This window comes from Capricornis sumatraensis, chromosome 6, assembly GCF_032405125.1.
Source record: "Capricornis sumatraensis isolate serow.1 chromosome 6, serow.2, whole genome shotgun sequence".
In the NCBI taxonomy this organism is placed as follows: Eukaryota; Metazoa; Chordata; class Mammalia; order Artiodactyla; family Bovidae; genus Capricornis; species Capricornis sumatraensis.
In genome coordinates this window covers 119,572,395-119,588,212 of record NC_091074.1, presented here as the reverse complement: position 1 = coordinate 119,588,212, position 15,818 = coordinate 119,572,395, and the positions used below count along the sequence as shown (strand labels likewise).

The following is a 15,818-nucleotide window of genomic DNA, read 5'->3' as shown; positions in this document are numbered from 1 at the left end:
CTTCACCAGGTCACTCTGCTAGGAAACAGTGAACCACCTCTTTCCAAACTTCTTTTTAGCAGCAACCTTTCCCCCTGTTTTTTCAAAGGAAACTCCAAAGTAAACAAAGGAATAAATTCTCAAGTTCACATTTATAACAGTTACTTAATGTCAATCAATGAGGCTGCACTGAAAAAAGTTGGAGTTATGAAAGGCAGTTACATCCTTAAATGAGGCTCAACCTTCAATCTCTCCGTTTTGTTTCAAGTGTCTGTGATGTTTGTTACCACTTTAAAAACTAAATTTCAGTCAAATTGTGAAATTACTGAAGCACCTCATAGAATTCTATTGATCCCAGTTTTAAAATCACTGAATTTGACTTGAACCCAGGTCTGACTTCAAAGTCCAGCTTTCAACACCTACATTATAGCATCTCTGGTTAGGTACTGTACAAAGACAATATTACCATTTTGCAGGGGGGGAAACTGAAGCTCACATAAATTTTCTGTCCTGTCCTTAATGCCTTGCACACTGCCTGGCATAAATGTGTTATCTATTCAACTGAATTGTCCAAGATAGGATGCAAGTTCTAAGCCCAGGCCAACCTCTTTCCAGGAGATGCCCCATTGGCACTTGGGCATTTCATGGCATTTTGCAATGACTTCTCCATCGGTACATGATGGAATCCACCATCTCTCAAAAACCATTAGGAAGAGAAAAATATGTGGTTGAAGTGATAGTGTTCCTGACTTATTATTTTGCCTTTGAGAGAAAAAATATGGAGCTGAAGCAGTTCAGTTGCCTCAGGCAACTCCCTTTCTCAGAGCATACAGGTCTCTCTCTCTCTGAAGCCACAGACACCAATAAACAGAAATTGGCCAATAAACCTCCTTGAATGCCGGTAAAAGGAAATGAAAACTGCAGGGCAGGTTCGCCTATGCGGGACCTCCCACAGGTTGCCAGGACTGGGAGCTGTCTAGACAGGCCTCACCTCCTCTAAGGAAGCCCTAGCAGCTCCAGGTGGTCAAGGCCCCTTTGTTCCAGGATTTCACATTTGTCTTGTTGATAGCTTTGCCCCTGAAATTGGCCTTCTGGAATAAAGGCAGGCATTACAAGATCAAGTCCAACCCCCTCCCTGTGGACTTTGAGGCCCTCTGTGAATGCCTGGCTTCCCCGTCTTCTGCCCTAGCCTCCCCTTAACCCCGCCCCCCGCCCCGCAATTCCTGCTGTTTGTCCCTGAGCACAGCAGCCTCCCTCCAGCTCCGCCTCTGGGCTGCTGCACACCCTGCCTCAGACAGTAAAGAATCTGCCTGCCGGGGTGCTGCCCCAGTGGATCCAGGGAATTTGAAGCGCGAAGGGCGTGGGCGAGGAAAGCTTATTTATTTAGAAATATAAGATTAGATTAAGAAATAGTGTAGTAGGAAAATTTAGTGGAGAAAAGAGGCTGAATAACTTCGTTTACGTGGAAAGCCAGTAAAGTTCCAGACTAGGAGCTTGCACCGTCTACGTTGGGCCACCAGCGTCCTCTTGAATGGGGAATAGCTCCACCTTGGGCTCCCTCTCTCGTGGATCTTAGAAGCCGGGGCAAGTAAGCAGACATGGCGAGCCTCCACGCCCCAGATGGGAATTCAGCCAGAAAATAGAGTAAAGAGGAGACATGGGGGGAACCAGTCCAGCGACTGGCCCATCCCCTATTGTCTAGAAAGGCCTTTTATACCTTTGTTTGTACATAGACATCAATGGATAATATAAAATTAGGCAGCATCAGCAGCCCTGACTCTTATCAAAACCAGGCTTTCTCTCTGCATACCTAGTTGTATACACAAGTCTTAGGTGATTTGCATCATCTTCTGGCCAGAGAGCCAATTAACATTTTACAGCCTTTTTTCTGATGAGGGTTTGTCAACCAGAAGACTTATTTATGTTGCTCTTCCCAAAGTCTGGTGCCACTCTCAGAAAGCACTAAATAAAGTTACATTCTTACACAGCAAAGATACAATTTATAACAAGTAAAAGGAGTACAGTGATTTATAACGAAGAAAAGTAATTAACTCAAAAGTCTAGTGCTGCTAACATCAAAACTGCTATATTCCTATTTCTATATCCCAATTACATTGATTAATATCCTTCAGGTGCCTAAAAGATAAAGGATATGGAGGCCTGGCAGCAGTCATTGACTCAACAAACTCTTCACCAAACTAATTCTTAGCTCTAAAAGGCTCTATATCTTTAAGATGTTTTGAGCTTCGTGCCTCTCACGGTTGGGGGCTGTTCCGGGCAGATAAGTTAGAGAGCCTTCAGAGGGGTTAAGCCGAGACATTCTTTTCATATGCAGGAGACCGTTAACTGGAGTTCTGAATTAACTCTTTCCAGAGAAAAGGTGGCAATGTCAGAAGAGTGTAATATAGCAGACAGTAAACAGACAGGTTTTGGTTTCGGGGTAGATGCTCAGACAGAGGACCCCTCGAGACCTGACTCGCCTTGCCCATCAGGCCTCTCCGCATGACCTTGTCATGGGTGGGATCTCCCGTGCTGGCTCCCGGCATCTCCCCCTTTTTTATTTTTTAATAATTATGAGAAGCAGACTTACAGTAGCCACAGCAGCATAGCTAAAAATAGTAGACAGAATGTTTTTCCAGAAATGAAGTTAGAGAAGGTGTGGAAAAAAGTCACTGGCTGCTCCTGCGGCAGTAAAATCTAATCAGGAGTGTTCCATGGTCTCTCTGACCGTGAAGTTTTTCCAAATCCAAACCAATGTTGGAGCCTGGCCATAGTCTATCTCATTTACCCTCAGGGGTGTCACACAAATCTGCAAGACAGTGTTAACTCTACTTTCAAAACCTACAATTCAGTCCCAACACGCATCATCGCCTCCTCTAGGGCATCCACCCCCACTTCTCGCTTCCCTTCTACAACCTCCTGTGTCGCCAACACCAAAGAAACATTTCCGGGCATAGTATCAACATACTGGGCAGTATGCACTTGTTGAGTCAATGATAGTGCTGCCACAGTAACAAAAGCAATAACAGTAACTAATAATTGTTGTTACCCAGCAAGACCATAATTACCAGAAGATAGGGTGGACGTTTCAATACCACAAGAGAACAAACATTATATTGAGGAGTTGAGCAAGATGAAAGCATACATTGTTCACAAGTCACTACATTAGGTCCACTTGTACACTAAGTTTTCTGGAATCACTGGTGAAAAGAAAAACAAGGAGAGGGTAAACGAGCTAAAATAGAGTAGATAGAGTCGTTTTCTGGTCGGAGTTTGCGCAGCAGCAGCTGTCAGCCCTGCCGGGATCTCGATGTTTTTACAGGTCTTTCCCCCTCCCCCCACCCCGGGCCTGCGCTGGGTGACCTGGGCTAGGCAGGAGTGCCTGTTCCATCTGAGGTCCTCACTCTGGTCCTGATGGTCCTTTGTCCTATTTTCACGGGCTTTCCCCTCCTTGTCTTTTAGCCACTCCCATTCTGGACTCCTGTTTCCTATTCTAACTGCCTAACAGGACTTTGTGGCAACGTGAGCCTGAGCAGAGTCAGGGTCTGGGGAACCAAAAGGGGCACAAAGGCCCTCACCCATGCTGCAAACTGGGAGAGCATCCCAGGGGCACCTCGTGTCAGCAGAAACACTCATGGCAAGCGGAGGGAACGAGCAAGAGTCAGGCAGATGCTCCAGGGCAGGGCAACCCCCGGGAATGTAAGAGGGTCCTGCTACTGGCCTTGAACTCCTTGCCCCCAGTGCTCCAAGGCCATGCCTCCCAACAACTGACCAAAGTGGGGCGATTAGACACACTTCATCCGCTCCTGGGAGACCTCCAATGCCTTTGTTGGCTGATGGGCTCCAGAACATTCTGAATCAAACAAATATTTGTACACCAACGTTCAGAGTAGCACTGTTTTTTTAAAAAAGAAAGAAAAGCTATTTATTTGGCTACATCAACTCTCAGCTGCGGCACACAGGATCTAGTCGCCCTGCGGCATCCCCAACCAGGGGCTGAACCTGTGTCTCTCGCGTTGAAGACGGACCACCAGGGAAGACCCCCAGAGGCATCATTCACAGCAGCCAAAAGGTGGAAAGGACCTGAGTGTTCATCAATGGACGAAAGCATAAATGAAACAGTATATACACACACAATGGAATAGTACTCAGCCACAAAAAGGAATGCAGTTACTTTATGGGCTGTAAAATGTATGAATATTGAAAGCGTCAAGCTAAGTGAAATAAGCCAGACAGAAGACAAGTGCATGATTCCACTTCTATGATGTACCTAGAACAGGCAAATTCATGGAGACAGAAAGTGCAATAAAGGTTCCCAGGGGCAGATGGGAAGTAGGAAGGCGGAAGGAGTTGTTTCATGGGCACAGGGTATAAATCTAAGTTGGGGATTACGAAAAAGGTTTGGGTGGAGATGGTGGGGACAGCTCCCCAACACTGTCAGTGTCTTTAACGCTGCTGAATTGTACATTTGCAAATGATTAAAATGATAACAACAAAAATGGAACTATGCCATTATTATTATTTTTTTTTACTTTGGCTCAGGACTCCCCCAAAGCTATGCAAAAGCCTCCTGGACTGCACGGCAGTCTAAGATGCATCCACCCAACCCCTCTTCCTCCCTGCTTCACGTGGGGTCAGATGGCATCTGTCTGAAGGCTCTCCAGCCTTCCCTGGCTGCCTCTCAATCTCCTTCCATACAAGCACTCTCCCCCTAGTCCAGTCTCTGCACATTCCATCTCATCTTGGCATCTGCTTCTCGGAGGATCAGATTTATATGTGGGTTGAATGAAGCTCATTCACTGGGTCACAGGCACAGGCACAACCCCCCACCCCCACCCCATGGACCCTTCCCAGAACAGTAAGAAGGACACTTCTCAGGACAAACTGAGCCACAGCAGGTTACACACTTCAAAAAGCTTTTTATTGAATTCAATTTCAAAAAGCACAGACACTTGAGACAATTCTGCAAGGACCCTGAATTTTTGCAGGACTGTTTTTAGCTACAGTAAAAAAAAAAAAAAAAAAGAAGAAGGAAAAAGAAAATACCAACCACGCGCGCGCACACACCAGGTTGACCCTGCTCACTGCAAGGTCTCCTTGAAGGGCGGACAGTTCTGAAAGGCACTGGCCGGCAATGGGGTGGGACCTGCCTTCCTCAGGCAGCCAGCTCAGCGAGGGCCCTGTCCAAGGGATCCACGGACCAATAGTTGTCATCCCAGCCGAGGAACCAGCCCACGAACGAGGGGGGCTCGAAGCCCTGCTTCACCACGGTGATGGGGGTCCGCCTGTCGCGATTAGCTGGGTCCGTCTCGATGTAGCGCTTAGCTGCAGACACGGGCAGGAGAATCCTCAGCGTCTCCAGCACCAAGGAGGTGGCTCCACGCCCAAGGTGGTTTTGGTCCCACTGCCCCTAACACCCAACCCCCACCCCGGACACCACCATTCCTTAAAGGCAACGACAACCACGTGACTCCTTCACTGCCCCGCCCAGAAACACAGGAAAGGCCAGGGGTCACAGTTTAACCTCCAGCTTCACAAAACATGCCTCATTTTTCTCTAGCGTTCCCTACTGGAAGGTGTTAAAGAAACCAGCTTTTGGATTTCCAGCTCCCAAATCAGACTCTACTCAGCTACCAGAGACCTGCTTTCCTGCGTCTAAATCCAGATGCGGTTAGTCCCTGGGCATCCTGGGAACCCGAAGCAGCTTCTATCTGCCTCTTCCTCTTGGTGTGACCTACGGCTTCTGCAGGAACCGAGCTGTTCTCTCACCACCCAGGGAGGGCTCACCAGGGGCTGGCCGTGGGGGAGGAAGCCCCCACCCTGCTGTCACGAACTCCCAAACCCGCACAGGAAGCTGTTCCCACCCCACCACCCGAAACAGACTCGCAGGCACGCATGGGTCCTCACCAGAGGTCAAGGCTTCTGTCTTCTCCTCTTCTTGAGAATCCTTACCAACCCAGACAAAGACCTGGAGGAGAGGCGGGAAAGGGAAGGTATGAGATAAAGCCGCATGAGGGGCGCTGACCCAGCTCACTGTTGGAGGAAGAGGAGGAGGTTCCAGGTATGGGCCAGACGCACCCCCCAATTCACAAAGCCCACGGACTGTGACTAGAGAAGTGGGCAACAGACTCGGCGTACTGCTGACCTACAGCCTGCTTTGCGGGCCTGCCCACCCCTGGGGGGGTGGTCTGCCGTGTCTCTTTAGACAAGTGGAGTTACTAGCTGATTACATCCAATCCAGACTGCAGTTCCCCTTGAGAATGGGGAGGATTTGGCAACAACCATCACTCGCAGGTGGATGAAGCTGAGCAGTAGCTGCCCCTGTGATGGGAAGTTCCACCCGGCCTCAGACTCCCCCACAACTTCGCGCCCTCCACCCCAGCCTGCTTCAGTCACCAACGCTGACAACCAAGAGAAGACAGCCAAGAGACGAGTTCCTTCCCTAGAAGCTCACGAACGATCCGTTTCGGGGCATCTACTTATTCAACCAATGAGCAGACTCATGTGCTCACTGTCTATTCATCCAACCAGCGAGCACTGAGGGTCTGCGGGGGCCACTCTCTGGGTGTCTGAGCCAACAAGGATCTAAGCCTTGGAGGAGAAATAACTCATCATCACTACCACCATCTTGAGTCTTCAGTTCAGTCCAGTCACTCAGTCGTGTCCAACTCTTTGCGACCCCATGAACTGCAGCACACCAGGCCTCCCTGTCCATCACCAACTCCTGGAGTTCACTCAGACTCACGTCCATCGAGTCGGTGATGCCATCCAGCCATTTCATCCTCTCTCATCCCCTTCTCCTCCTGCCCCCAATCCCTCCCAGCATCAGAGTCTTTTCCAGTGAGTCAACTCTGCACATGAGGTGGCCAAAGTACTGGAGTTTCAGCTTTAGCATCAGTCCTTCCAAAGAACACCCAGGACTGGTCTCCTTTAGAATACTAGTTGGATCTCCTTGCAGTCCAAGGGACTCTAGAGAGTATTCCAACACCACAGTTTAAAAGCATCAATTCTTCGGCGCTCTGCTTTCTTCACAGTCCAACTCTCACATCCATAAATGACCGCTGGAAAAACCATAGCCTTGACTAGATGGACCTTAGTCGGCAAAGTAATGTCTCTGCTTTTCAATAGGCTATCTAGATTGGTCATAACTTTCCATCCAAGGAGTAAGCGTCTTTTAATTTCATGGCTGCAATCACCATCTGCAGTGATTTTGGGGCCCAAAAAAATAGTCTGACACTGTTTCCACTGTTTCCCCATCTATTTGCCATGAAGTGATGGGACCAGGTGCCATGATCTTAGTTTTCTGAATGTTGAGCTTTAGGCCAACTTTTTCACTCTCCTCTTTCACTTTCATCAAGAGGCTTCACCTTCTGCCATAAGGGTGGTGTCATCTGCGTATCTGAGGTTATTGATATTTCTCCAGGCAATCCTGATTCCAGCTTGTGCTTCTTCCAGCCCAGCGTTTCTCATGATGTACTCTGCTTATAAGTTAAAAAAACAGGGTGACAATATACAGCCTTGACTTCCTCTTTTTCCTATTTGGAACCAGTCTGTTGATCCATGTCCAGTTCTAACTGTTGCTTCCTGACCTGCATACAGGCTTCTCAAAGGCAGGTCAGGTGGTCTGGTATTCCCATCTCTTTCAGAATTCTCCACAGTTTATTGTGATCCACACAGTCAAAGGCTTTGGCATAGTCAATAAAGCAGAAACATATTTTTCTGGAACTCTCTTGCTTTTTCCAGTGGATGTTGGCAATTTGATCTCTGGTTCCTCTGCCTTTTCTAAAACCATCTTGAACATCTGGAAGTTCACGGTTCACGTATTGCTGAAGCCTGGCTTGGAGAATTTTGAGCATTACTTTACTAGCGTGTGAGATGAGTGCAATTGTGCGGTAGTTTGAGCATTCTTTGGCATTGCCTTTCTTTGGGATTAGAATGAAAACTGACCTTTTCCAGTCCTGTGGCCACTGCTGAGTTTCCCAAATTTGCTGGCATCTTGAGTGCAGCACTTTCACAGCATCCTCTTTCAGGATTTGAAATAGCTCAACTGGAATTCCATCACCTCCACTAGCTTTATTCATAGTGATGCCTTCTAAGGCCCACTTGACTTCACATTACAGGATGTCTGGGTATAGGTGAGTGATCACACCATCATTATTATCTGGGTCGTGAAGATCTTTTTTGTACAGTTCTTCTGTGTATTCTTGCCACCTCTTCTTAATATCTTCTGCTTCTGTTAGGCCCATACCATTTCTGTCCTTTATCGAGCCCATCTTTGCATGAAATGTTCCCTTGGTATCTCTAATTTTCTTAAAGAGATCTCTAGTCTTTCCCATTCTGTTGTTTTCCTCTATTTCTTTGCATTGATCACTGAGGAAGGCTTTCTTATCTCTTCTTGCTATTCTGTGGAACTCTGCATTCAGAGGCTTTTATCTTTCCTTTTCTCCTTTTTTCGCTTCTCTTCTTTTCACAGCTATTTGTAAGCCCTCCCCAGATAGCCATTTTGCATTTTTGCATTTCTTTTCCATGGGGATGGTCTTGATCCCTGTCTCTTGTACAGTGTCACAAACCTCAGTCCATAGTTCCTCAGGCACTCTATCTATCAGATCTAGTCCCTTAAATCTATTTCTCACTTCCACTGTATAATCATAAGGGCTTTGATTTAGGTCATACCTGAATGGTCTAGTGGTTTTCCCTACTTTCTTCAATTTAAGTCTGAATTTGGCAATAAGGAGTTTATGATCTGAGCCACAGTCAGCTCCTGGTCTTGTTTTTGTTGACTGTATAGAGCTACTCCATCTTTGGCTGCAAAGAATATAATCAATCTGACTTTGATGTTGACCATCTGGTGATGTCCATGGGTAGAGTCTTCTCTTGTGTTGTTGGAAGAGGGTGTTTGCTATGACCAGTGCGTTCTCTTGGCAAAACTCTATTAGCCTTTGCCCTGCTTCATTCCATATTCCAAGGCCAAATTTGCCTGTTACCCTAGGTGTTTCTTGACTTCCTACTTTTGCATTCCAGTCCCCTATAATGAAAGGACATCTTTTTTGGGTGCTAGTTCTAAAAGGCCTTGTAGGTCTTCTTAGAACCATTCAACTTCAGCTTCTTAAGACGAGCTTTATTACACCAAAAAATCAGTTCAGCTGATTTTTATGTGTCATCTGTTCTGATGTGATCTGAATATTTTAATGAATGCCCATCATTCATAAACTGTGAAAGTGTTCAGCACTCAGTCATGTCTCTCCGCAACCCTACAGACTGTAGCCTGACAAGTTCCTCCATCCCTGGGGTTCTCCAGGCAAGAATACTGGCGTGGGTAGTCATTCCCTTTTCCAGGGGATTCCCCAACCCAGCGACTGAACCCGAGTCTCCTGCATTGCAGGGGGACTCTTTACCATCTGAGCCACCAGGGGGCCCATCCATAAGATGGTGTCAGACGACAGGATGCAGGCACGCTCGCCCTTACGCATGTGCAGCTGTGCACCTGCTGCCCGGACCCCTCCACCCCAGCTCTCACGGGGCCTATCCTGTTCCTCACAGGACTCCCAGCAACCCAGCATTCTGCCTGGAAGACTGTGGTGCTTCACACGTGCTGACTGAGCGCATGAACACACAGATGAGCAAGCCGATTAAGGAGCCGATGGAGCAAAGCTGCCCGCAGCTGAACGGCTAAATTGCAAACCTTTTGGTATCGATCTTCCAACCGGGGAGCCCAAGAAGAAGCCAGGCAGATGGCGGGCAGTCTCGCACCTGCATGGCTGCTGTGTCCAACCCTGACAACTCGGGGAGGAGACAGCTTGCTAGGAAGGGCTACTGACTGCCATCCCGCACGAGGACACAGGGCCCTCGGGGACAGGGGTATGTCTCCTTCTAGGTGAGAGATTACGCCTGCATGAGGTGTGAACCAAAGTCCAACTTTCTCTACCAACAGGTTCAGAGTAAGAGTTCATGTTCCCCTAAGGCCTGGGAAGAATGCCGGTCATCTGATTTGCCACTCGAAGGTGCTTTGCTATTGGCAAGGGGATTCTATCTGCCTCTCATCTGCGGGGATCATGCAAGGTAGGCACCATCACGCCCATTCTGCAGATGAGGACATGGAGCTCAGAGAGGGAAGTTACTTGTGGGACCGACCATTACCTGGTCCCAGGTGTCCAGAAGCATGACGTCATCAGTGGCCAAGTCTTCCTGCATGAGCTCGCCAGGGACCTCTTCGATCTAGGAAGGGATGGAAGAGGGTAATGAGAGCCCACCTGCAAACCGCCTTCCCCCAGCTCTCTCTGCCCTCCATGGGGAGGGCTGAGCTGGCTCCAGCCTGTGGGGGTCTGCACTGGGTCATCGAAGGTCTCTCCCTGCCCCCGCTGTGGATACCTCAGCTTGCTCCCTGGAAAACACCTCCCAAGGGGCGAGCAGAGGCAGCGACCTCAGACCTCCCCTGGGACTCACCACAAAACGTCCGATCTTGTTGGAGCAGGCGAAGAGGCGAGGAGGGTGGGCGTCCATCTTCTTGTCCTTCAGCCGTGGGGACGTGCGGTAGGCGGCCTTCCCACCCAGGGCCTCCCAGAAGCTATCTGCGAGGGGAGGCCACGCCAGTTACCAGCCGACACCACCTCCCCCTCCAGCACTTCCTCGTAGACTCTGGGACAGACGCTGCCTTCGCACAGCCAAGTGCTCTCAACCGCCACCCGGCATCTTAAAACCCCAGTGTGACAAAGAAGGAAAGGGCCTGCGGGACTCGAGGGTGATGAAGCAGAGGCCCGGGAGGGTGGACTCGGCAGCAGACACAGGGCCGGGGCTGCTCCTGGTCTGAGACTGGCGACGCCCTTGACAAACGAGGCGGCTGAGGCTCAGAGAGGCCGAGTCACTCGCCCAGCGCCACACAGCGCGCGCGGAGTAAGCCACCTCATCCAGCTCCTGTTCCCTGTATTTTCCCACCATACCTGCTCTAGCCACGCGTGCTTTTTATATTCAAATGCATTTTCCCAGCAGTCACATTTAAATACACGTTAATTGAAGCATGTGACTGGCGGTGGTTTAGTCGTGTCTGACTCTTTTCCAGCCCCATGGACTAACCACCAGGCTCCTCTGTCCACAGGATTTCCCAGGCAAGAATACTGGAGTGGGCTGCCATTTCCTTCTCCAGGGGATCTTCCTGACCCAGGAATTGAACCTGAGTCTTCTGCACTGGCAGGGGGATTCTGTACCCCTGGGCCAGCAGGGAAGCCCGTAGGCATGTGACTCGTGGCCACCGCATGAGACCCAGCAGACACGGGACATGTCCACTCTCTCCAGCGTTTTCAGCGGATCATGCGACTGTAGACTGAACTATTCTTCCCCATTTCTGCTCAGCATCAAGCAAGAGAGAGCGGGCTTAAAAGTACGGAGGGAAGGTCTAGGGTCAGCATAATGCACGTGTTCCTGCCCCACACTCTGGAAATAAGGCAGGCTTGTGGCATTTCTGTCCACGAAGCTTCTCAAGGTTAGGCCGATGCCGCCACCTACAATCTTTCACAGCTTTCCCGCAAGTGAGCCCCCTCCAGCTGCCTTCCCTGCCTGCCCCAGCCCACACTGAGCTCTCCTTTCTCTAACTCCCAGACGCCTCCCTCCCACCGACCACATTCTCATTTTCATCTCGTGTGTATGTGTTAGTCGTGTCCGACTCTTTGTGACCCCATGGACTGTGGCCCGCCAGGCTCCTCTGTCCCTGGGATTCTCCAGGCAAGAATACTGGAGTGGGTTGCCATGCTCTCCTCCAGGGGATCTTCCCAACCCGGAGATCAAACCCAGGTCTCCCGCATTGCAGGCAGATTCCTTACTGTCTGAGCCACCAGGGAAGCCCCATTTTCATCTCACCCACTTTAATGGACACACGTTAGGGGACAAGTGCTGAGGCAGGAGGAGGTTAACGAAAGCCCCGAGCAGACAGGAGGCAGGGGAAGCCAGCAGCTCCATCCCCAGAGAGCAGCAAGCCCCCCGACCCCTCACTCCTACCTGGCTCGCTGCCTTCTGCCACCTGCACGGGTTGGGCCCGAAGCACCCTGAGCAGCTCCAGCGCCCCGGTCTTCTCTGCCTCACTGGCTCCCGCACCCACCCACAGGTAGGCGGCTGAGGGGGTTTTCAGGACAAAGGCATCGTTGGAATTCAGTGCTCCAGCCTTGGGCATCACCTGGGAGGGTAGTGCTCAATTAGTCAATCAGGAAACAGGTAAAAAGGCTTCAGTCCCCTCCTCATGGTCCAGGAGACACTGCAGCAAGAGCAGCTCTTCAGGGTGGATTTGGAGGAGGGAGCGTGTGCCCCATCAGAGCTGAGGACAAGGACTCGGACGCTGAGAGGCCTCGCTGACTCCCGTGAGTCACAAATGCACTGTGCTCAGCCGAGGAGACTCTAGAAACCTGGGATGCATTAATAGAAGTTGAGCACCTAGAACAAAGGAGGTGATGATCCCATTGTCCTCTACGCTGCACAGTAGGATTATGCTCAGCTTCTGCACCTTCCACCATGAAAGGGACAGCAGCCAAGTGGAATGGAATCAAGAACAACATCCAGATTGTGAAGAATGGACTATCTGTTAGGTAGTGACTTGCCCATCATGGAAGGTATGTGAGGGACACTGGGCATTCTTGAAACAAGGGGAAGTCTAACACATACAATCCTGCTGCCAGGGCAGGGAGGTACAAAAAGCTGCTTCTTAGCCCCTCAGCCACCCCACCAGATCCTGTGCCCAGAGATCTGCCCATCAGGCCTGAGAGGTTTCTGAGAAGCCAATCCTGCCGGGGGTCCGGGGCCCGGGGCATTACCTCCACGGCCCGGGTGGCTCCGGAGCTGCTGGCCCGGACCTGGAAGAGGCGGGTGCTGGCGGGGGCCGTCTGCCCACCCTCGCGGGAGGTGCCGCCCCTGTAGATGATCATGGGTTTCCCGCCGAACAGGCTCATGAGGTGAGCGGGCTCCTTGCCTTGGACCACACGGCTCTGAGAGGGAGACGGGAGCATGGGTCAGGAAAGGGGGGCACGAGCATCGTGCTGTGCGCACACACTGGGATCAGCTCAGGGCAGCTGGCGTGGCCCAGGCTCACCCCCAAACAAGCCGTCACGCTTGGGTCTGTGTGTGGAGCGGGGCGTGGCCCTACAGCGCGCAGGGGCTGGCTGGGGAGCAGGAGGTGCAGGAGGGCTGGAGAGGGCCCTGCTGGCTGAGGTCCCCCGGGCACTGCTTTGGCGTTTCCCCTCCCACAAGGCCTGGCCTGGCTGAGGCTGGGTCTAGTCCAAGAACCCAGAGAGCCCATGTTTGCAAACATTCCCTTAAATGGAAGCCCAGGGATGGTTCGTGGACATTCTTCCCGGATTGTGACGTCAGCCTCGGCCAAGAAAGCTGGCAGAGTGGTGAGAAACGAGCCTTCCAGGTCTGGAGAGAGCCCTCCTGCAGAGCCAGTGCAGACTGCGGTCAAGGGCTTGGCGGTGGGAGGAGGGGACAAGGAGGTCTGAGCGGAGGACAGACCTCCTCTTTCCTCCCATCTGTTCCTGCCCTGTGTGCCCGCGTCACTTCAGATTCCAGCTGTGGCCCGTGCTGCCTATATCCAGATCACCGCACATGGTGGTTCGTGGTCCCTTCCTAGCAAGAGCCACCACTGCTGGGTCAGAGCCTAGACCCCAGCTCCACCCTGCTGGTGAGAATTCAGGCCGCGTGTGATCGTACACCCTCTGCCTGCATGTCTAATGAACCTCTTTCTCCCACGACTACACTGTAATAAACCACATCACAGCGGTTCAGGGCAGGGCGGGGCTGGGAGCCGGGGGGGGGGAGGATCTATCTGTGTGTTCACGTTTGCAGACGCAGCGTCCGCATCCTGCATAAATGTCTGTCAAAAGGATGGACGCGTGGGATGAGGGACGGTCAGATGAGTGAGCAGCAGGCTGGGCTCACCTGCACGGGAGTCCCTCCCAGCTCCTCGTCCAGCTGAGCGGTCAGGATGGCCGAGGCGGCGACCTCATCCTGGGTGGACTGGGCGCCCTGCCTGGAAGGGAAGAGAACCTCAGCACCTCGATTTGCACAGAGGCCAGGGCCCCTCCGTCACCCTGGGCTTGAGAAACCCACAAATCTCCAGATTACAGGTAAATGAAACTGACAAATAGAGAGGAAAAGAGATTTCTCTGAAAAGGAACCAGAGCCAGGAACCAAACCAACACACCACACATCCCAGCTCAGCATCTCGTCTTCTTACAGCAGTCTGACCACAACCAGTGGACGTCCTCGTCCTAAACCTGCCCCATGGGGAGACGCATGGAGGGGGGCTTTCTGCCTCACCCCTTCCTCTGCCGTCTAAATTTCCCATTGACCTATGTTATCTGCATAAGCAGTCTAACAGATCAACGTGCTGGTCAAAGGAAATGTTCTAAAAGCCTTCTCGTGAATTTTGTTCCATGTGTGTATTATTAATATCTAGTCCAGAAACATTTCTTTCAAGCTGCTTTTAAAAGTCTGAGGTTGTCAAATTGAGAGGCAACCTACAGAATAAGACTAATGCTCTTCCACAGCATCGAAACTGGGAAAGAAGAGTGACGCCTGAGGAACTGTCACAGATTAAAAGACGGAGAACGTGATGATTAAATGCCACTGAGGAGGTGTGATGACTAAATATCATGTGAGACCCTGGGTTAGATCCCAGGCCAGAAAAAGGACATTAGTGGGAGAACTGGCGAAATTCAAGAAGTGTCTATAGAGCAGGACATGGTCTTGCAACAATGTTAATTTCCCAGTTTTGAAAACTGAACTATGGTTAAGTAAGAGGTGACCCTAGAGGGAACTGTAACAGGTATATGGAAACTGTCTGCACTGTTTTTGCAACTTTTCAGCAAGTCATTTCAAAACGAAAAGTTTAAAAAAGAAGAAACCCATCAGTCAACCTTTAAGACTGCACAGTAAGAGAAACGAACTGAAAAATATTATACTGAGATATCATTTTATCAACTCTAAAGTTGACAAACAGCGGAAGTGTGATAACACAGTCCACCAGTGAGACCAGGAGGAAACAGATACTCTCATCTGTCACTGGTGAAAATGCAAACGGCACAAAGTTCACCTAGAGAAACTGGGTGCTGTCTGTCAAAAGGACGAGCGCATTCACTGTCAGAGCCAGCAGTCCAACTTCTGGGAACTCACTCTGAAGATATTTCTCTACACATCCAAAATGATGTTTGTTTAAGCCAACTAATCATAGCAGTGCTTATAATAGTAGGAGTCTGGAATCAAAGCAAACATGCATCCTCAGGGAATTTGTTAAATAAACTACAGGACAGCCACACAGTGGAATATTATGTGGCTGTAAAAAAAAAAAAAAAAAAGAGTAAGGGAGCTCTTTATGGACTGACATAGTCTGAGCTCCAGGAAGTATCAACTGAAAAAAAAAAGCAAAGTGCAGGACAGTATACACAGTATGCCATCTTTTGCATAAGGAAGGGAGGGGAACTAGGGATACAGGGTCAGCTTTGGTTTTATCTGCATAATAATGGCTGGAAGGGTATATAAGAGGCTAATGAAGGCAAGCACCCACAGAGGAGTGAGGGTTTTAGAGCAAGGTGGGAAAAGTCGTAAACATATCATCTCTCTTTAAAGAATTAAAAATAATTCTTAGTTAGAAAACATCAGAGGATAAACAGAACTTAGAGTGGAATTGAGGGAGAGATTTTCTGTTCGTTTCTCCCTAGTCCCCACGTCTCTCCTACAATGGACATGTGATGCTTTTATGAGATGAGTTTACAATTTGTTTTGAGAGTAAGACCAGCGGTCTTGCCCCAGAAACAAAAGCCTTTCCCAGTGGAGCACGGCTGTGCTGGTGCAGGTTCACACAC

At 50.1% G+C, this 15,818-nt stretch overlaps 1 protein-coding gene across 3 annotated transcripts in view; it reads right to left on the bottom strand.

The window, feature by feature from the left end:
- Positions 1–4,936: 4,936 nt before the first annotated feature.
- The window catches only part of GSN (gelsolin), a 60,422-nt gene continuing 49,540 nt past the window's right edge, over positions 4,937–15,818 (bottom strand). For all 3 annotated transcript variants that reach the window (XM_068974156.1, XM_068974155.1, XM_068974154.1), the window contains 7 exons: positions 13,894–13,984; positions 12,774–12,944; positions 11,968–12,142; positions 10,423–10,547; positions 10,117–10,194; positions 5,887–5,947; positions 4,937–5,304 (listed from right to left, as the gene is read on the bottom strand). In XM_068974156.1, coding sequence (XP_068830257.1) covers positions 5,135–5,304; positions 5,887–5,947; positions 10,117–10,194; positions 10,423–10,547; positions 11,968–12,142; positions 12,774–12,944; positions 13,894–13,984 — 871 coding nt within the window. In that variant the 3' untranslated portion in view covers positions 4,937–5,134. The remainder of the gene's footprint in view (positions 5,305–5,886; positions 5,948–10,116; positions 10,195–10,422; positions 10,548–11,967; positions 12,143–12,773; positions 12,945–13,893; positions 13,985–15,818) is intronic.